The 21,979-nt window shown below is 38.2% G+C and overlaps 1 protein-coding gene across 1 annotated transcript in view; it reads right to left on the reverse strand.

Moving 5' to 3' along the window:
* LOC150081696 (zinc finger MIZ domain-containing protein 1-like) overlaps positions 1–21,979 on the reverse strand; it is an 811,610-nt gene that overhangs the window by 94,614 nt on the left and 695,017 nt on the right. Inside the window, exons 13-14 of the mRNA XM_090378811.1 lie at positions 16,860–17,120; positions 4,703–4,770 (exon numbers count right to left, since the gene is read on the reverse strand). Coding sequence (XP_090234937.1) covers positions 4,703–4,770; positions 16,860–17,120 — 329 coding nt within the window. The remainder of the gene's footprint in view (positions 1–4,702; positions 4,771–16,859; positions 17,121–21,979) is intronic.

Here is a 21,979-nt window from a genome sequence, read left to right on the forward strand (position 1 = left end):
ACCAGCTGGGTCGGTGTGATTAGAAAACGGAAGCCAGCTGGAGTTGTGAACATTAAAATCACCAAGGAAAATTACCTCACTGTTAGGAAAGTTGGACTGGAGAAAGTCAAGTTGCAAAGAGAGGAAGTCAGAGAGCTTCAAGTGATTAGTGGAATTGGGAGAAGGTACAGACAACAGATGAATTTCATGCAATGAGGTAGAGAGATTTTAAGCCAGAGAAGATCAAAGAGAGGAGATTCCAAATTGCCAAGTCTCTGACAGGGAATATCAGAACGGACATATGCACAAGTACCATCTTTGAGGCAAAAGGAATCATACAGCGAATAATTTGGACATATGATCAGTAGTTGGATCAACTGATAACTGAAATTCTGTCAGAAAAAGTACATGGGGTTTGGCAGACGGCAAGTGGAAATGGACATCGTTGAGATTAGAATTGAGACCACGTATATTTGTGAAATGAATTAGGAAGTGCTTAGGAGGTTTAGATCTTTTCGCAGATAAGCTTTCTCTATTACTTTGACAATTCATGGTGTATTCAATAGTAAGAAAAAGTGGGTGGGACATGCTGTATGAAGTAATGAAATTTTTGGATATGGCATACATAGGGTAAGAATATACCCAGATCCTTGACATAACGTGGCCTCGACAATACTCCCCGCATACACACTACTCGGACTCCTTCCAGTCACTATCTGGCAGAGTAGAGGTAACAAGATTATACACTAGCTGATGTGGAAGCCTCCTAGAGAGTTACTATCGGCCGGCCTGTGAAGACCGTTTTAGAGCTGTACCCTCGAAATGTAAGGAATATTGGATCTCGCCACGATGTTCATCATAACCTCAAAAGTCATCAATCATACTGCACAATGGAAGAGATAGGGAATGGTTGAACGGAACTTAGCTCTAGAGACTAAACATGGGTTCCACCACTTCAAGCCTCCAATAAGCAAAGTGGTGGTATTGTACCTGTTGATGAGAGTCATCTACCACCTAGTACTGCCTGGTAACATAGAGGGGCGGCATTCCTCCATGTGGTGTGGGCGCCACACCTCGACCCCTGCTTACGTTGGTCACACCTGGGTGGTCACTCACCATGTACTTGTGCATGGAGGTTATACCCAGGATTACTAACAGTCCCACCATCATGAAGGTGCAAGCAGAGGATTTGGCTATCACAGACCATCTGGACTTCGCCGATATTGGGTCCACTAGACTTGAGTGTCACCTGAATATCAGTTCCATCAGCGTTTTAGACTCCCAGGTAGCAAGTGTAGCTTGTCTGGCAAATCTGAGAGAATGTCTGTGACAACCTCAAGGACCTGTAGTAACTGTAGTCTTCTCTACCAGAGAAGCATTACTTATTTGAAGTAGTGCGATACCTGGTATCTCGTTGTGAAGGTAGCCACAATATGAGATATAATATTTATAATTAATGTAGGACTCAAGGTCTCCGACAATTTAATATAATCATCACATGCATTTTGACTTCCAACCACTAAGCTCATCAGTTAATTTGACATTCATTTTTGTCAAAACCTTGAACAACATCTTGGTTCAATTTTATAGTTTCTCTATATAAAGGCTTAGTGGCGTCCATGATTATCTCTCTCTGAAACACTTCCCATTTGGCATTTACAATATTAACTTTAGTAACTTGACAACATTAATTGGTCCCACTAAAAAAGATTTTAAAAATGTTAGAGCTCATTATAAAAACCTTTACAAAAACAAAATCCCTTCCGTTTACCTTTGGCAGTAGAGTTTTTTTTTTTTAATAAATCTGAAATCAGTATGCTAAGATCCCTGCCAACTAAAGGTTCTTTTACTTGAATCTTAATACATGAAGGAGTGCTGACAACCAAATCAAGAATATTTTTTGTTTTGTTGACTCTCTAACATGTAGGCAAAGAAAAGTCATCCAGCAAATAGAGAAATGTTCTGCTATTAGCATTAAGTAGAGGCATATGACGCAAGAAAGTACACTCACACAGCATCAGCAAAAAAAAAAAAAAAAAAAAATCCCATTTCACCCATCCATTTGCTCCAAAAGTTTGTCTAGTTCTATCTTGAATTTATTTAAGCTATCAAACTTCCACAACGACAGATGGAAACTTGTTCCAGCGATCAACCACCCGCTAACTAAAGGCAAATTTCTGCACATGTATTTTCCAACTGCCTTTCCTCAATTTGAATTTATGCTCCCTCAAGTGTGTGTAATCCGAGCAAGAGGAAGAATCCCATCAGCATTGATGCTTCCTCAAACCATTCAAGGCCTTATATGCGGTGCTACCTAAATGTTCCAGAAATTTGAATGTTGCGTGGGAGCTATGTCTACTATGGACTTGTGGTGCTAGGTAACACTACATGCATTCTTTGTGAATCAGTGTGCCACGTGGTATCAGGCTGGATAAAGTCACTGAATATTTATGCGCAGTTCTGTGGTGGGGTGTTTCATGTAGTTTGTGATTGCTGCGATGGCTGATATGAGAGCGCAATGTGCTTGCATGAAGTTTTGTTTCCTTCTTAAAGAAACAGCAGCAGAAACCCATAAGAAGTTGAAACAAGCTTTTGGTGATAATACTTTAGGCTAGACACAGACCTACTACTGGTTTAACCATTTTAAAAATGGTCAAATGTTGGTTGATGACGACAATCGTTCTGGGTGTCCATCATCGAGCACCACCCCAGAAAACGTTGCAAACGTTTGGGCAGCAATCCATCCACAACATTTGTGGCATTGTAGGACTATCATACAGCATGTGTCAGCGAATTTTGTCAGACAAGTTGAACATGAGAAGGATTGCGGCCAAGTTTGTGCCACGGTTACTGAGTGAAGAGACCAAAAGAAGCATCGCATGGAAGTTAGTAGAGATATACAAGCACGGGCCAGGAGTGATCAAAACTTCTTTTCACCTTATTCACCAGACTTAGCCCGCTGTGACTTCTTCCTCTTCCCAAGAATGAAAACCGAGTTGAAGGGTCAAAGATTTGACAGCGTAGAGGTTTGTTATGTTATTTGGTTTTTAGGAGCATTAGCAACTAAGGCCATATTGCTCTGGGGATATGTGGTTGTCATTCTCTGACCTTTCCACCTCCTCCGTATTTGGTGGTCACGGGTTCGAACCCCGGTCTAATCAAGAAGCGTGTGCTACACACTGGCTACAGAGGCACCTTTGGGTAGCACCTTGTACACCTCAATCAGATCTCCTCATAGGTGCCTAATCTCGAGACACTGCAATTTGCAGGACTTATGCCTTTCTTTGTAAGAGAGAAAGATTGTAACTCAATGCATGAGTTACAATCCATATCTGTAAAGTTAAAATTCCCCATAATAATAATAAGACATTTTGATTTGCTAGCCCACTCTATTTTTCTGTATTGCTGTTCCCTTTTTACAGTCATTTGGTCTATTCTACTTCTAGGCTTCCACTCTCATATTTGTTTTATAACAGGCTTCTACTCACATCTTGATTTCCCAATGCTTATGTTATACCAGACTGACTTAATGTTGGCAACCTGAATCTACTGACTGTATTGATTTAGACAGCATACTTCTTAACCAAAAGCATAGTCCCTCCACCTGTCATTTCAGCACACATTATAATCACCATATTCAAATTCTACATTCACAATATCTAAGTAACACCATGTTTCTGTTATAAATACAATATCAGTATCTGATGATTAACTAATACTTCAAACTCAGATTTATTCCATATTCCTAGGATTAGTATATAAGCAAGCAAATCTCTGTTAGTCTGTATTTTTAGTAACTATTAAACAGCCCATGCAATTGACAGTCCCATCCAGACCCCATCAAGCCTTGTAATGCCCATTTCTTCCTTGCTTTCCAGGCTATTGCATGTCACAATAACAGCAATGCAAGAATCAATTCCATCTCTGTCCATGGCAGTCACTGAACTATTAGTCTGTGTATTTCCCCTCCCACAAACAGAGTTTTCTGTCTCACCTAACTCTAACTCAACAGCATCAGCAAATATCCTTAAATTTCTTTAAGTGAATCCAAGATTATTACTAAACAGGCAAACTGCCCTCAAAGAGGAGAGGTGAATGACTTACTATTAAGTCATTCACCATTTCCTAAAAGGTTTCCTCAAATTTCTAGTGTAAAATTTACACTAGAAATTTTAAGAAACCTAATTTTCAGAGTTTGCTGTTGAAATGATTTCTTATTTCATACTCCTAAATACATAAATATTCTTTAACTGTTGTTATGTTATTAAAATTGTTCTTATTTTGCATCATATTACTATCATTACTTACAGCTATAAATTCCAAAATTAAAATTCTCTAAATAGAGAAAGTAACCACTCAGAGAGAGAGAGAGAGAGAGAGAGAGAGAGAGAGAGAGAGAGAGAGAGAGAGAGAGAGAGAGAGAGAGAGAGATTCAAAATTCAGTAAGTGTAAACAAAATTATTGAAATGCAACAGAGTTAAATCCAAGTTATCAGTGATAAATGCAAACTGTTTAGCATGGAAAATGAATATAAACAAGTCTGCACCACATTATAACACACTATCTCACTAACCATCAAATATAATAAGAAACCTCAGTGTGTTCAATTCCTCAAACTGAGTCAAGTTTTCTTTTCAGTTACAAAATCTAAGGTGCATATTGACTTTTTTTTTTTTTTTTTTATTTCAAGGCTATTTTAAAACATTATTCAAGAGAAACTTACTTGCATACAGGACATCTCCAAGCCCCTCTCTCACAGTTTAGCTGAAGATAAGATTCGAGGTCAAAACACTAAAATTAAAAATTATAAATTAATTAAAATTATACATGCCACTAAATAAAATATAACAATTTGGATGAAGCAAATAAAAATGAGCAGAAAATTAACTTCTTCTACTTCTGAAATAACATAGGGTGATGATCTGATGTTTTTGACAACGGCAATGTCCAAAATTAAGACACAACAAATTTTTAATGTGGTGACCTATTTGTGGGTCACTACCACGGTGGCCATATTTTTAAAATTGGTAAGCAGGACAACTTGAAATGAAATGTGTAAGTATAGCATTTTTTCCTTCAAAAAGTAAAAGGAAAATATAAAATTACAATTAACATACATTTTTTTTTTATCAATCAATCATAGTATTTATTTGTTATATGATTGTTGTTAATATGCATTTGTCCTATATAAACTGTAATATTATTTATAATCATTCTTTTAAAAATAGGGAGGAAGACTACTTTTACTTTATATATTTTTCTTTAGATTTCACTAGTTTTAAAATTTCTTCTACTTCCGAATATTTTAAAAAAGTTTTTAAATTCTGAACAGGACATGTTATATCTTTCACCATAAGTTAGGCTTCTAAGTTTTCTAATAAAAGACTATTTCTCTCTTTCCACCAAGTTGTTTTCATTAAGCTGAAAATTCTTTCTGATGAAGCATTTGAATGTGGAATGCTTTATATGGAGCTTACAAGTTGAGCCAAATTATTTGCCTCTGGAAATTTTGAGAAAAACTGCACCAATTTTTATCAACACACATTTTCTTTTTTTCTTTACTCAGTGAGGAACAAAATGCCTTTAGACTTTCTCATTTTTCTATTGTTATTAGAAATAATTTTTAACACATCATTAGATTCCAATAAGAATTAATTAAAAATAAGTAAAATCAATAAATTAACAGTTTTTTCCTCTCTTATCGGGACAAATGATGGTATTATCAGGAGGCAGGACTTGAAGTTCTAAATCGGGACAATTTCGGCTATATTAGTGGTGAAGAATGAAAAGGACCTGGGTGTAATTGTGCAGGCAGATATGAAGTTCTCTGAGCAGTGCAGACGAGCTGCAAGAGTAGCTCATGGTGTCTTGTCAATGATATATAGGAATTTTTCTAGCAGGGATAAGGAGGTGATTATTCCCTTGTATAAGGCAATGGTTAGGCCACATCTTGAGTACTGTATACAGGTCTGGAGGCCTCATTTCAAGAAGGATGTAGAGCTGCTGGAACGGGTACAGAGAAGGGCAACAAGATTAGTGAATGGAACAAAGGGTTGCTCTTACGAAGAAAGGCTTAAGTTTTGCAAATTACAGAGTCTGGAGACTAGGCACCAGCGAGGTTTTTTTTTTTTTTTTTTTTTGATTTGGTAGTTGTTGGCGCATCGGCTTCTGTGGCCATATTGCACCTCCCAAGGTTTTTTTGCTGTACTTTGATCCAAGCCCGAGGCGGGAATCGAACCCGCGACCTTTGGGTTGCCGGGCAGGTACTTTACCCACTCGGCTAGCGAGGTGATCTGATAGAGGTGTATAAGGCTTTGAATGGTTTGAGCATGCTCAATGCCAATGGGATTCTTCATCTTGCTCAGAATAATCAGCTCAGAGGGCATAAATTCAAATTGAGGAAGGACGGATGTCGGATAGATGTGCGGAAATTTGCCTTTGGCCAGCAGGTGGTTGGTTGGTGGAACCGACTTCCATCACTTGTTGTTGAAGTTGATAGCCTAAACAAATTTAAGGCTCAACTGGACAGGTATTTCGAGCGAACGGAGGGGTGAAATGGGAGGGGTGTGTGTGTTTTTTTTTTTTTGGCTGATGCTGAATAAGCTTGCTTTCTTGCATCATATGCCTCTACTAATGCTAATGCTGGGATGGTTGGCCACCCTGGTCACCACATCAAACAGAAGTACAGTAAGTCCCAGATTTACGTAAGCCCAAGTTAAGTAACTTTGGACTTATGTAATTTTTTTTTTTTTTTTTATTTAGGACTGTAAAATTTAAAACAGTAAAAAAATAGGCAATCAATCATGACGAACACAGCGCGCACAAATTGCACAAATGAGATACGGAGTAACAAGCTTAAAAAATAGAAATGAAGAGAAGATTCTGAAATTTTATTTATTTATTTTTTTTTATAAGACTGAAGATTTCAGTGAAGGGACACATATTTCACCATAATAATGATTAAATTATACAAACCCGCAGCTTGTATAATTTAAAGGAGGAGTCACTGACTTTCATAACCAGCCAAGGAGCAGAAGACTAAAGTCTATCTGCACTGAAGAAAACACTAAAATACTAAAATTCTGGATGAAATGATTCAAAAAGATAGGACAATAACTATATATATGCAATGATGTGGTTAGAGAGAGGTATATTAATCATTTTAGTCACAAAAGAACTGTTCAATTTTATATAGTAAAAAAGAAATGTTCAATTTTATATAGTAAAAAGAAATGTTCAATTTTATATACATGTATACGAATCTTTCCACTGGGAGCATATCTTATTGTGTATTACTTGTCTGTAGGTAATTACGGGAAATTATTTCCCCTAATTTCAATGTGACTAGGGATCTAGCAGAAATGGATATCAAATTCTGCTGAACCTGAGACAAAACTGGACTTGCAGTATCTCATCATTTGTATAGCCTGTAACGCACTTTAAGAAGTCTGTGCATATAATTCAACATTGATATTGGTGGGTGCTTATGTGATCCAAGGGTAACTAGTGTGCAACTCTGCAGTGTATATGCTGCATTCATGAGGAATCCGCTTAGATGCTGTCATGTCTGGAAAGACTGTGACAGATCATACAGCAATTTCAAGCTGTCTGTGTAAACTGAAAAAAAGAAGTCAGATTGTTCAGCTCAGTACTAAATAGAGATGGAGGTAGACAGAAGATGGAGCATCAGACTTCACCCAATTCTTAAGAAAGAAGTCACATACTGGAATACGAGAATGGCAGCATTTAGCATTAGCATTTTTAGCATTAGTAGAGGCATTTGATGCAAGAAAGCAAGCTTATGCAGCATCAGCCAAAAAAAAAAAAAAAAAAAAACCACTTCCACTTCACCCCTCTGTTCGTTAAAAATACCTGTCCAGCTGAGCCTTAAACTTATTTAGGCTATCAACTTCCACGACAAGGGATGGAAGTCTGTTCCACCAACCAACCACCCGCTGGCTAAAGGCAAATTTCTGCACGTCTATCCTATATCTGTCTTTCCTTAATTTAAATTTATGCCCTCTCAGGCGATTATTCTGAGCGAGAGGAAGAATCCCATCAGCATTGAGCATGCTCACACCATTCAAGGCTTTATACACCTTTATCAGATCACCTCGCTGGTGCCTAGTCTCCAGACACTGTAATTTGCAAAACTTAAACCTTTCTTCGTAAGAGCACCCTTTTGTTCCATTCACTAATCTTGTTGCCCTTCTCTGTACTCGTTCCAGCAGCTCTACATCCTTCTTGAAATGAGGCCTCCAGACCTGTATACAGTACTCTAGATGTGGCCTGACCATTGCCTTATACAAGGGAATAATCACCTCCTTATCCCTGCTAGAAAAATTACTATATATCATTGACAATACACCATGAGCTATTCTTGCAGCCCATCTGCACTGCTCAGAGAACTTCATATCTGCCTGCACAACCACCCCCAGGTCCTTTTCATTCTCTACCACTGACAGTGTAGTACCACAGAGTTGATACGTTGCTCTGGGGTTGCTGTTTCCCATGTGTACTTTACATTTGTCAATGTTAAACTTCATTTGCCACCTCTCAGCCCATCTACTCAACCTTTCCAGATCCTGTTGCAGCAGCACAGTGTCAGTAGTGTCCTTGACAACCCTGCCTACCTTTGTGTCGTCTGCAACCTTCGACATTAAGCTTGATATACCATCATCAATATCATTTATGAATACAGAAAACAATGGACCCAACACTGAGCCCTGAGGGACTCCACTAATAACATTAGTCCCCGACGAGCAGTGTCCATTGATTACCACTCTCTGTCTTCTCCCCCTCAGCCACCCCTTTATCCACAGCAGCAATTTGCCTCCAATGTCACACTGCTCCAATTTGTGCAGCAGTCTTCCATGTGCAACAGTATCAAAAGCCCTTCTAAGATCCAAGTATATAATATCAAAGTTATTCCCTGCATCCAGTTCCTTTGTGACTGCATCATAGTATCCAATCAAATTGGTCAGGCAAGACTTCCCTTTAACAAAACCATGCTGTGTCCGAGCTATAACTGAAGTCTTGTCTAAATGTCAGTGCTTCTTTAACTAGTGCCTCCATTAATTTTCCTGGAACAGAAGTTAAACTCACAGGTCTATAATTACTTGTGTCAGCCTTTGATCCTCCTTTGTGAATTGGGGTCACATTTGCACATCTCCAGTCTGTGGGTACCTCCCCTGAGTCCAAGGAAGCTCTCATAATTATGGCTAAAGGGTTTGCTTACTTCCTTTGCTGCCTCCTTTAATATAACTGGATAGATCCCATCCACCCCGGGTGCCTTTCTTGTGTTTATCTTCAACAATTTCTCCTCCACTTTACTCTCAGTTATTACAAGATTCTCTAGCTTACTGCTAGAGTTGAATACACCTCTGGCTTTCCCCTCGCTAAATAACTCCTCATGTGTGAATGTCGATGCAAAATATTCATTTAGTTTGTTAGCTACCTGAGCAGGATCATCAACAGTTGACCCATCGATATCAAGTGGACCAATCTGATTCATCCCCTTCCTTCTAGAGTTTACATAAGTAAAGAACTCTTTGCTGTTTTTCTTTGCATCCCTTGCCAAGGATTTCTCGTAATCTGCCTTCTGCCTTAACCTAACCTCCTTTGTAACTTGGTTACAGATCAACTTGTATCTATCATAGGCTTCTGTGTCATGTGTTAATTTGTATGTATCCCATGCATGTTTCTTCTCTGCCATATGCCTCATCAGTTCATCTGACATCCATTTAGGCCTAAACCTTGAACAATATTTCTCAGTTGGTATGTAAAGCCTAGTAGCTTCCAAGATAAGTTCTTTGAATGCTTCCCATTTTGCATTTGCTGTTGGTAACATCATCAGTTGGTCCCACTGTATAGAATTTAAATACTGTCTCAGTCCATAGTAGTTGCCTTTACGAAAGCAATAACCCTTCCCTTTACCCTTAATGGTAGTTACCTCTTTGAGTAAATCCCATTTCAGCACACTGTGATCACTGCCTATCTATCATAGGCTTCTGTGTCATTTATGACACAGAACCACTAGATAAATGAACCACTAGGTTCATTAATGAACCTAGTGGTTCATTTATCTGCAGATTCTTAATGCATGAAGAATCACTGCTGATAATCAAATCAAGACTATTCCTCCCTCTAGTTACCTCCCAAACATGCTGATGTACAAAACAATCATCCAATAAATCCACAAAAGCCTTGCTAGTGTGTGAGTGACCAGCCCCCAAATTCCAGTCAATATCTGGGAAATTAAAATCTCCCATTATAAGACTCTCTGATTTACTGGCCCACTTTATTTCCCTGTACAGTTTCTTATTATACTCATCACAGTCATTAGGCCTATAGCACACTCCTCTCAATTTTGATCTCCCAATGCTTATGTCACACCAAACTGACTCAACACTGCACTGCCGCGATGTCCACTGGCTTCACTTCCTTGGATTTTATGTATTTCTTAACTAATAGCATAATCCCTCCTCCCCTCCTATCCAATCTATCCTTTCTGTAGACGATGTACTCCCCAAATTCCAGTTCTGCATTCCTTATATCTGAGTGACACCACGTCTCTGATATCCCAACAATATCTGCCTTTGATGTTTTGAGCAATACCTCAAATTCATCAAATTTATTTACTAAACTCCTAGCATTGGTGTACACGCAAGTAGACATGCATCTATTTCTATTCTTAGCTACCCTAACACAACCCATGTGTTTACTTGTACCGCAATGACTCCCAGCAGTCTCTGAAATATCCTGCATCTTGTTTTTCAGGCTTCTGCTCATTCCAATAGAAGCAGTGCAAGAATCTCTTTCACCTCTGCCAGTGGCTACTGTTAATCTATTCGTCTTTGTCTCCCCTGAAGCTAGCAGCTTTCCGACCCACCTAACACTGCCTCGATAGCATCAGCAAATATTCTTGCACCCTTTCTATTTAAGTGTATCCCATCCCTGTAGAAGCAATCTCTCCTGTTAACAAGTACAGTCCAGGCTGAAAAAAATTCTACCCCTTGAGCCTTGCACAATCTTTCCAGTGCCGAATTGATCGACAAGGCTCTCATCAGATACTCCCTCCTATCGTGTCTGGGCAGAATTGCAGACACTTTCAAATTCAACCCTATTTCACGGCTTTTTTTCAACAGTGACCTGTACTTGTTAAGCAATTCTGCCAGTTCATACAGCAATTTCAAGCTGTCTGTGTAAACTGAAAAAAAGAAGTCAGATTGTTCAGCTCAGTACTGAATAGAGATGGAGGTAGACAGAAGATGGAGCATCAGACTTCACCCAATTCTTAAGAAAGAAGTCACATACTGGAATACGAGAATGGCAGGTTGGAATGGGTTGCCTTGGTGATGATCAGGCAAGCTTGTCTGTTGTGATATGTAAATCTCAGAGTAGTTATTCAATACAAATACTGAAATGATCGTCAGCAGTCTAATATAATTTGATATTGGTGCCACAATTTTGACATTTGATTTTGAGCCACAGTGGAAAAACTTATTATAGAAGTTTTCTTAGCATAGATCGAAAATGGTTGTCTACAGTAAGTGGTCTGGCAGGAATTTCTGTTTGAAAGCACAGCATAAAGTCAAAACAGGATATGTGTGAAACATTCCAGCAGCAATAAGGAGAGTATGATGGTAGATGGGATCTAGCAATCCAAGTAAACTATTTCCGGCCAATGCATACACATGGGATGGATCCGTAATCTAGTTTAAAACAAACAAGGGCACAACAGAGATTAAGGTGCATTTCGTCCAAAACTCATTTCGAGTGTAGGATGAATATTATGCTTATGGCAAAAATGTACACAAATGGCCTTTTGTGGTGAGAACCTGAAACCATTATCCATTACCCAAGAGTTGAGGCAGTCAATGGCATGTTGCAGTTGTCTTCCAATAACCCTCAAATGTTGTGTGGTGGAAAAATATGCTAAAGTCATCAACAATTTGCTTCAACTGTTGACAGCTGCAAAAGATTGTCACGTAATGTAATTCAATTTGATGGCAAAAAAGAATAACACTTAAAAATGATTCATGGTGTATTCCCCTCCTCTTGGCAAAAGGACTGCTGGGATGAAAAGTTTTTTTTTAAATAAAAATGGGGAGATGATCTCCAAGACTGAAGTTATAATGGTATTTTTAAAATACTAAATCTCAAAGTTGTCACATGCTTTTCCGTATCAAAGAACACAGACATCAGTGCCCTCATTTTAGGAAGAGTCTTAGAGAATGTTTACAATATAATTAAACGGGCCTAAGTGAACATGTTCCTTAGGAGGAACCACAATAGCCACGGAGTAATTCATCTGTCACTGAATACCATTTAAGAACAGACACTGACCATTCTCCCTCCCAGTTTTTGCACAAACAGCTAGACAGAGTGAAAGGACAATAGTTATAACTTTAGGATCATTTCTGGCATAGCAAGGGAAAGGACAATTGCACTGCACCAGGTATCCAGAAATTGCTCTTCAAGAAAGATTGTTATATGCAAAGGGCAGGTGATACACATATTTTGCTGAAGGGTGCTTAACGACTTCATAATTGATGTCATCTGGTTCAAGGGTAACTGCCTTTGTTAACAGCAGGGACAGTTCTGAACTCTTCTATGATAAATGGCCCATTACAAGAATAAAAACCCTTTTATGCAAAGTGATGTGCCTGTTATTCATTTTTTTGTTCCAGGTTCAGAAAAAAAAAAAAAACAACTCCCATTTCACCTCTCCATTCATTCCAAATGCCTGTCCAGCTCAGCCTTAAATTTATCTAGGCTATTAGCTTCCACAACAAAAGATGGAAGCCTGTTCCACCAATCAACTACCCTCTAGCTAAAGGCAAATTTCTGCAAATCTATTCTACAACTATCTTTCCTCTTTTTGAAACTGTGCCCCCTTAGGTTCTTATTCTGAGCAAGAGTAAGAATTCCATCAGCATTCAGCTTGCTCAACCCATTCAAGGCCTTATACACCTCAATCAGATCACCTCGCAGGTGCCTACTCTCCAGGCACTGCAATTTGCAGAACTTAAGCCTTTCTTGGTATGAATACCTCTTTGTTCCCCTCACCAGTCTTGTTGCCCTTCTTTGTACTTGTTCTAGCAACTCTACATCCTTCCTAAAATGAGGCCTCCAGACCTGTACACAGTACTCTAGGTATGGCCTGACCGTTGCTTTGTATAATGGGATAATCACCTCCCTGTCCCTGCTAGCAAAATCCCTATATATCATTGACAAGACTCCATGACCTGCCCTGGCAGCCCATCTGCACTGCTCAGCAAACTTCATATTTGACTGCACAATTACCCCCAGGTCTTTTTCACTTTTCACTTCTCTGAGTGTAGTACCACACAGTTGGTACGTTTCTCTTTGGTTATTGGTACTCATATGCAGCACTTTGCATTTGTCAAGGTTAAACTTCAGTTGCCACTTCTCAGCCCATTTTCCCAACTTATCTAGATCCAGTTGTAGTAGCAAACTGTCTTTACTGTTGTTAACAACACTGCCAGCCTTTGTATCATCTGCAAACTTGGACATTAAACCTGATATACCTTCATCAATTTCATTCAAGAGGAGTGTTTCCATTTACAATGGGCTTCCTCAGCCTACAAGTTATTTCTTGTTAGGAATTTTTTCCCACCATAAAGTGCGGTTCTGGGTGTCTTGGTTGATTAAGCCTCAGGCTGTCATGCACTCCCCGTACTCCATCCATCCATGTCCTCCTAGGTCTTCCTATTCTCCTTCTTCCAGGATAGCCTTTGGATATCTGTTTTCTTGCATCTGTTTTACATGTCCATACCATGTTAGACACTTTTCTTTGATGGTGTCAATAATAGTCTTTTTCACTTCCATTTTTTTCCCTTATGTCTTCATTCTGTTTTCTGTCTCTTCTAGAAGTTCCTGCTGACAGTCTCCAAAAATCCATTTCTGTGGAGAGCAATTTGTTTTCCGCTCGCCTATTCAATGTCCAGGTTTCCACTCCATACAATAGAAAACTTTGTATCGTTTGAAATATGTTTCTTTGTTTTATTTAGGATATTTTTGCTCCACAGAACAGAGTTTAACATGCCAATAGCCTTTCTGCCGTCTGCAATTCTCTTATTGATCTCTGCTTGGGATGATCCATCACTGTAAAATTGATCCCAAATATTTCAATTTATCGACTTGTTTGATTTTAAAACCTACAATATTTAGAACATGTCCTGGTCAGAAGACAACATTTCGGTCTTGCTAAAATTGATTTTTAGACTCCATTGTTTATATTCCTCAAACAATTGATGACATGCACACTTTGCATCTTCTAAGTCTTGTGCTGTCACCACCTGATCATCTGCAAAAAGTAAATTGTGAATATAGGTGTTCTTATTAATTCGGCAATCCCATTTTATTGCTTTTTTTTTTACCAGGATCTTAAGCAGATGACGATATAAATTTTGAAAAGTGTTGGTGACATGCAACAACCTTGTAATAAGCCTTTTGAAGTGTGGAATCCGGGTGACAAAGCTGATCCCAATTAATTCTGCATCTATTATTCCTGTAAATTGCCTTAATAATGTTAATCATTTGTCCATCAATATTTGCCTCTTTCAGTGCTTCCCATGAGTTTTCTTAGAACACTGTCATATGCCTTTTCAAGGTCAATGAAAATCATAAAGATTTTTTTTCCTTTTGATTGGCATTTTTCAAGGATATCGTACTGTTGATATATGCTCTATACATGATCTCCCAGCTGAAAAACCACTTTGTTCTTCTGATATCTCGATTCAGGCTTCTAAATGGTTCCTAATCCATTTTCCAAGGATCTTTAACAGCAGGTTCAGAACACATATTCCTCTGTAATTTGAACAGCTTTTCCTTCATCAATATCATTGATAAATATACAAAACAACAATGGGCCCAACACCGAACCCTGGGGAACTCTACTAACAACATTTTTCAATGAAGAGCAGTGTCCATTGATTACCACACTGTTGTCTCCCAATCAACCATCCCTTTATCCATTGTAGCAACTTACCCTTAATGCCATACCTCTCCAATTTGTACAGTAGTCTTCCATGTGCAACAGTATCAAAAGCTTTCCTGAAATCCAAGTATATGATATCAAAATTATTTTTGGCATTCAGTTCCTTTGTGACCATATCATAGTATCCAATCAAATTGGTAAAACAAGACCTCCCTTTAACAAACCCATGCTGTGTCTTAACTAATACTGCAGTCTTGTCTAGATGATCCTGCAATGCTTCTTTAACTAGTGATTCCATTATTTTCCACGGAACACAAGTTAAACTAACAGGTCTGTAGTTACCTGTGTCACCTGTTGAACCTCTCAATTTCGGTGTACATTTCTTCAACCTCTTCATCATCGTGGCTCGATGTTGGTGCATAAATCATTATAACCTTTAGCTTGTACCACTTAGAAATCTTGAGTATTAGTCTTGACACCCTTGGTGATGTACTTTTGAATTCCAAAATTTTGTTTTTTTAAATCTTTATGGACCAGAAACCCAACTCCACCTTCACTCCTTTCACTGTTTCCATTGGTGTACAGCAGATTTCCACTTGATAAACTTATAAGTGATTCATTTCTTCTTCTTGTTTCAGCCAAACCGATGATATTCCAATTCACATTTTATAATTCCTTTTCCAGCTCTAATATCCTGTCTTCACAGATGAGTGATCTTATGTTATAACAGGCCAAGTTCAGTTTCCGTGCATGGTAGCCTGGTCGTACCCAGAGATTCTTAGCACCCTCTGCTTCCACTCTGATCCTCTCGCTGCCGTAAGAGGGAGAGTGAAAGCTGCTGGGGACTGAGGACCATTTCTTTTGTCGTGCTGTCATATTCTGGAGGGATTCATTTTTAAAAGGGCGTAAATATTATTTTTATCGCTACTGGCACCAAGATGATAACCGAAGATAACGCAAAAAAACTAACTGCAGGATGACCGTCAGAGAAAACAGATTGGAACTGCGGCCAGTCAGCAGTCCTATCCTATTACTCCACCACCACAGGAAAGCCATTGTTGTCGTCACCAGTTGTCTGTTACCGTAGTTTCATGCAGTTAGTTTATAATCGCAAATTATACCGTTATAAAAGCACCCGCTGGCTGGCTCGCTCTGGTTCGCGCACAATTTCAAATTCTATCTCAATTTGAACAATACAGAGATGATAAAACAATTTACAAGTTGACAAATTCTATAATATATTACATATACAAATTCTATAATATATTACATATACAAATTTATTTTTCAAAAAGGCGTCGCAAAAGGCATAAAATAAGTAAACTTTTTTCGAAAATACAATTAAAGCTTGTGGACCATACAAAAATGTGTGGCGGGCCACATGCAGCCCGCAGACCATAGTTTGCCCGAGCTTGTCCTAAATGTAACATTGACTAATCACTAAAGACAATTTGTTGCCATGACTGAAGTCATTGTACATGATGAGATATAGTGGTGGTAGGCAACTCTGCTCCTAACTAAAGTCCACTAAGAGCTTCATCATCCTAGATGTCCCAATGATGAACTTACATTATTGATAATCTTTCTCAGAGAAGCAAATCTATCATCCAACATGAGTAGCGATTTGCCAAGTGAACCACAGAGCCTAACTATGCCAGTATGTACAAACTCAACTGGGTATACATCACTTACACACATGATCTGGGCTGCTTAAAAGTCATTCCGACAAAACTGCTCACCAACATTCAAATTTCTTCTTTTGCAACTTATGGCACATTGACCACTCCAATGTATGCTGCTTATTTTTGTTTCCACCTTTCCACCTACAGTATATGTCATTATGATGTATTGGTATGCATATTACTATAATTATCTACTACTATAAAGTCTAAAAAATGTGGCACATCTTATTTACCTGTATATGCTTACATTCCTGTCCTCTTGCTGGAAGTGTTATTCTTTTAAATGTGATTGGGCATTTTAATGACACTTTGATAGCAGTTTGTTCAACACCATCCTCCATGTTCATTGAACTATTTGATGCTGCTGCATTAGAAAAGTTTCGCTTGATTTTGGCAACACAGTGATCAGCTGGTAGTAAACGTTTCCTGAGGAGTCCTTGAAGTACAGAGCGAACTGTTGGCCTATGAACCAACTGAAGTAGAAAGAGATGAGACTGAAAAAAAAAAAAAAAAAGAAAAGAAATATAAAAGATAACATATCCACACAAATTATTATATAATTTCCAAATTACACAATTTATATACTTTTTTTTTGTGTATTTGAAAACATGTTTTCTATACAAATTTGAGCTCTAAATATTACAAGAATTAAAAATAAAAACTGCAGTAATTTTAAAACCTTCATCAAAGAATAAAAATTGATCTTAAAATTTACTACATGTGTATTCACTACATAGATATATATCACACATAGAAACTGTTCTCATAGTATTAGCAAATCAATGCAAGAGATGCAACATCAGTCTTAAAAGCATTCTCCCACATAGCCCTCATTTTCCTCTTTACCACTTTAACTAAAGTTAAACAATTCCTCTTTAAATTTATATAAGCTTTTTCAGTTAAATAAAAATTTCTGAATCTAATATGAATTACACTATGTAACTTTATGAATTAGTGTAAGCTCATTCTGAATGCAATAAGTTTTTTTTTAGCATCAATGCTTTGATCATATATGAAAGAAAAGTAAATAAACAATATTATAGATTTATTAACTATGTTCAGCATCTGTACAGAACAGAGGTATTATTTTTTGTTACAAATAAAAGAGAAACTAAAAAAAAAAAAAAAAAAAAAAAATCACAATTTAATTATCAAATTAGGAACCCTCCTCAGATTAATCAAAAAAATAAATAAATAATGATAATAAATAAATAATCCTTAACAAATGCATATTTTAAGAAAAACAACAGTGTGTTATGCTTTTCTATCATGACTGCATGGAGAATAACACTAAGTATCACCCAACAAGTAAATCTGTTATTTGTTAAAAACTCAGTCACTGTTTTAACATTTTGATCCTATTTGGGTCACTCGTTAGACAACAGCCAGTCTCAATTAGTGACCGAGTTGAGCAATAAATAAATGTATCGAAACAAAACGGGCAGTCAAGCAGTCTGCAGAAGAAAATAAAAATACAGATTAAAAAGATAACAATCGCTGCACTAGTCCAATGCAGCATTTCAGTAAAGAAGCAGAATGCTATTTCAACATAGTTACCAAAAACAGACTGAGAAAATATTAAATCTGCATTAGGTTTTCCTGCTGTGACTATTTGAAGACACTTTTGTTCTCCAGCATGTGACAGAGCTTGGGCTTACGCAATAACTACATTTATACACAGGAATATAAATTATCTAATATTATTTGTAAGCGAATAACCACACCCTGTTAGTGAATCCATAATTCATTAAAAGTCAAAAAAAGCACTGTTGTAACTGGTTTCAAACCTATTTGGCTCACTCATCAGAAAATAGGTAATATCGATTAGTGCCTTTGTGTTGAGCAGTAAATAAATGTACCAAATTTAAATGAGCAACAAAGAAAAGTGCAAAAGAAACACTTCTAATTGAAAACAATGTTCATTACATATATAATAAAACCTTTATTACTGGGCACAATTATTACTGTATTGGCCCAATGCAGCAATTTTGTAAACTATTCACAACAGTGACTTTGAATTTTTAATAAATAATGGATTCACCTGTTTTGTGTTTTTTTAGCATTAGCATAGGCATATGATGCAAGAAAGCAAGCTTATACAGCATCACCAAAAAAAAAAAAAAAAATTCCAATTCACCCCTCTCTTTGTTCGAAATACCTGTCCAGCTGAGCCTTAAATTTATTTAGGCTATCAACTTCCACAACAAGGGATGGAAGTCTATTCCACCAACCAACTACCCACTGGCTAAAGGCAAATTTCCGCACATCTATCTTTCCTCAATTTGAAAAATATGCGCACTCAGGTGACTATTCTGAGCAAGAGGCATAATCTCATCAGCATTGAGCATGCTCAAACCATTCAAGGCTTTATACACCTCAATCAGATCACCTCGCAGGTGCCTAGTCTCCAGACACTGCAAAACTTAAGCCTTTCTTCATAAAAGCAACCCTTTGTTCCATTCACCAATCTTGTTGCCCTTCTCTGTACTTGTTCCAGCAGCTCTATATCCTTCTTGAAATGAGGCCTCCAGACCTGTATACAGTAATCAAGGTGTGGCCTGACTGTTGCCTTATACAAGGGAATAATCACCTCCTTATCCCTGCTAGAAAAATTCCTGTTTATCATTGATAAGACACCATGAGCTACTTTTGCAGCCCATCTGCACTGCTCAGAGAACTTCATATCTCCTGCACAATTACCCCAGATCCTTTTCATTCTCTACCACTGTCAGTGTAGTACCACAGAGTTGGTACGCTGCTCTGGGGTTGCTGTTTCCCATATGTAGTATTATACATTTGTCAATGTTAAACTTCATTTGCCACCTCTCAGCCCATCTGCTCAACCTTTCCAGATCCTGTTGCAGCAGCATACTGTCATTAACAACCCTGCCAACATATGTATCGTCTGCAAACTTGGACATTAAGCTTGATATACGATCATCAATATTATTTGTTGTCATTTGGTTTTTAGGAGCATTAGCAACTAAGGCCATATTGCTCCAGGATATGCGGTGGCCATTCCCTGACCTTTCCGCATTTTCCGTATTTGGTGGTGACAGGCTCGAACCCCGGTCTAATCTAGAAGCGTGTGCTACGCATTGCTGCTCCTTCCCACCTGGCTACGGAGGCGCCTCTCAATATTATTTATAAATACAGAAAACAATAATGGACCCAACACTGAACCCTGAGGGACTCCACTAATAACATTAGTCCATGACGAGCAGTGTCCATTGATTACCACTCTCTGCCTTCTCCCCCTCAACCACCCCTTTATCCATAGCAGCAATTTGCCTCCAATGCCACACTGATCCAATTTGTGCAAAAGTATCAAAGTTATTCCCTGCATCCAGTTCTTTTGTGACTGCATCATAGAATCCAATCAAATTGGTCAGGCAAGACTTCCCCTTAACAAAACCATGCTGTGTCCGAGCTATAACTGAAGTCTCGAATAGATGATCCTGCAGTGCTTCTTTAAACAGTGCCTCCTGGAATTTTCCTGGAACAGAAGTTACACTCACAGGTCTATAATTACTTGTGTCAGCCTTTGATCCTCCTTTGTGAATTGGGGTCACATTTGCACATCTCCAGTCTATGGGTACCTCCTCTGAGTCCGAGGAAGCTCTCATAATTATGGCTAAGAGTTTCCTTACTTCCTTGGCTGCCTCCTTTAATATAACAGGATAGATCCCATCCATCCCAGGCGCCTTTCTTGTGTTTATCTTCAACAATTTCTCCTCCACTTTACTCTCAGTTATCACAAGATTATCTAGCTCACTGCCAGAGTTGAATACACCTCTGGCATTCCCCTCACTGAATAACTAATCATGTGTGAATGTCGATGCAAATATTCATTTAGTTTGTTAGCTACCTGAGCAGGATCATCAACAGTTGAACCAATCTGATTCATCCCCTTCCTTCTAGAGTTTACATAAGTAAAGAACTCTTTGCTGTTTTTCTTTGCATCCTTTACCAAAGATTTCTCGTAATCTGCCTTCACCTACCTAACCTCTTTTGTAACTTGGTTACAGATCAACTTATATCTATCATAGGCTTCTGGGTCACGTGTTAATTTATATGTATCCCATGCATTTTTCTTCTCTGCCATGTCTCATTAGTTCAGCTGACATCCATTTAGGCCTAAACCTTGAACAATATTTCTTGTAAACCTTGAACAACATTACTAGGTAAAGCCTAGTAGCTTCCAAGATTTTTTGAATTTGCTGTTGGTAACATCATCAGTTGGTCCCGCTGTATAGAATTTAAATACTGTCTCAGACCATCGTAGTCGCCTTTATGAAAGCAATAACCCTTTCCTTTACCCCTGATGATAGTTACCTCTTTGAGTAAATCCCACTTCAGCACACTGTGATCACTGCTACCTTTCCTTTAATTCCTTTATTTGCAGATTCTTAATGCACGCAGAATCACTACTGAGAATCAGATCAAGAGTATTACTCCCTCTAGTTGCCTCCTGAACATGCTGATGTAGAAAACAATCATCCAATAAATCCACAAAAGCCTTGCTAGTGTGTGAGTGACCATCCCACAAATTCCAGTCAATATCTGGGAAATTTAAATCCCCCATTATAAGACTCTCTGATTTACTGGCCCACTCTATTTCCCTGTACAGTTTCTTATTATACTCATCAGAGTCATTAGGCCTTTAGCACGCTCCTACTCTTAATTTTGATCTCCCAATACTTATGTTACACCACACTGACTCGACATTGCACTGTCCAGCGATGTCGACTGGTTCACTTCCTTGGATTTTATGTGTTTCTTAACTAATAGCATAACCCTCCTCCCTTCCTATCCTTTCTGTAGACGTTGTACTACCCAAATTCCAGTTCTGTATTCCTTATATCTGTGTGACACCACGTCTCTGATATCCACCTTTGATGCTTTGAGCAATACCTCAAATTCATCAAATTTATTTACCAAACTCCTACTCTTTTTCTTCCTACCTGTTCTTTTTCTTAGCTACCCTAACACAACACAATGACTCCCAGCAGTCTCTGAAATATCCTGTATCTTGTTTTCCAGGCTTCTGCTCATTCCAATAGAAGCAGTGCAAGAATCACTTTCACCTCTGCCAGTGGCTACTGTCCCCCCAAGCTAGCAGTTTTCTGACCCACCTAACACTGCCTCGATAGCTTCAGCAAATATTCTTGCATCCTTTCTATTTAAGTGTATCCCATCCCTGTAGATTAAAAATTTATTTGATTAAAAATGACATTAGTTACTTTGGACTGAGGTGTGCATTAACATAATTGTTTTTAATGAGCATAAGCCAAAACTTGATCACTGAAGAGAAAAAAGTATCCCCAAAAGAGTCATGCCAGAAAAACAATGT

This window comes from Mastigoproctus giganteus, chromosome 8 (genome assembly GCF_048544385.1).
Source record: "Mastigoproctus giganteus isolate SK-2022 chromosome 8, ASM4854438v1, whole genome shotgun sequence".
NCBI lineage: Eukaryota > Metazoa > Arthropoda > Arachnida > Uropygi > Thelyphonidae > Mastigoproctus > Mastigoproctus giganteus.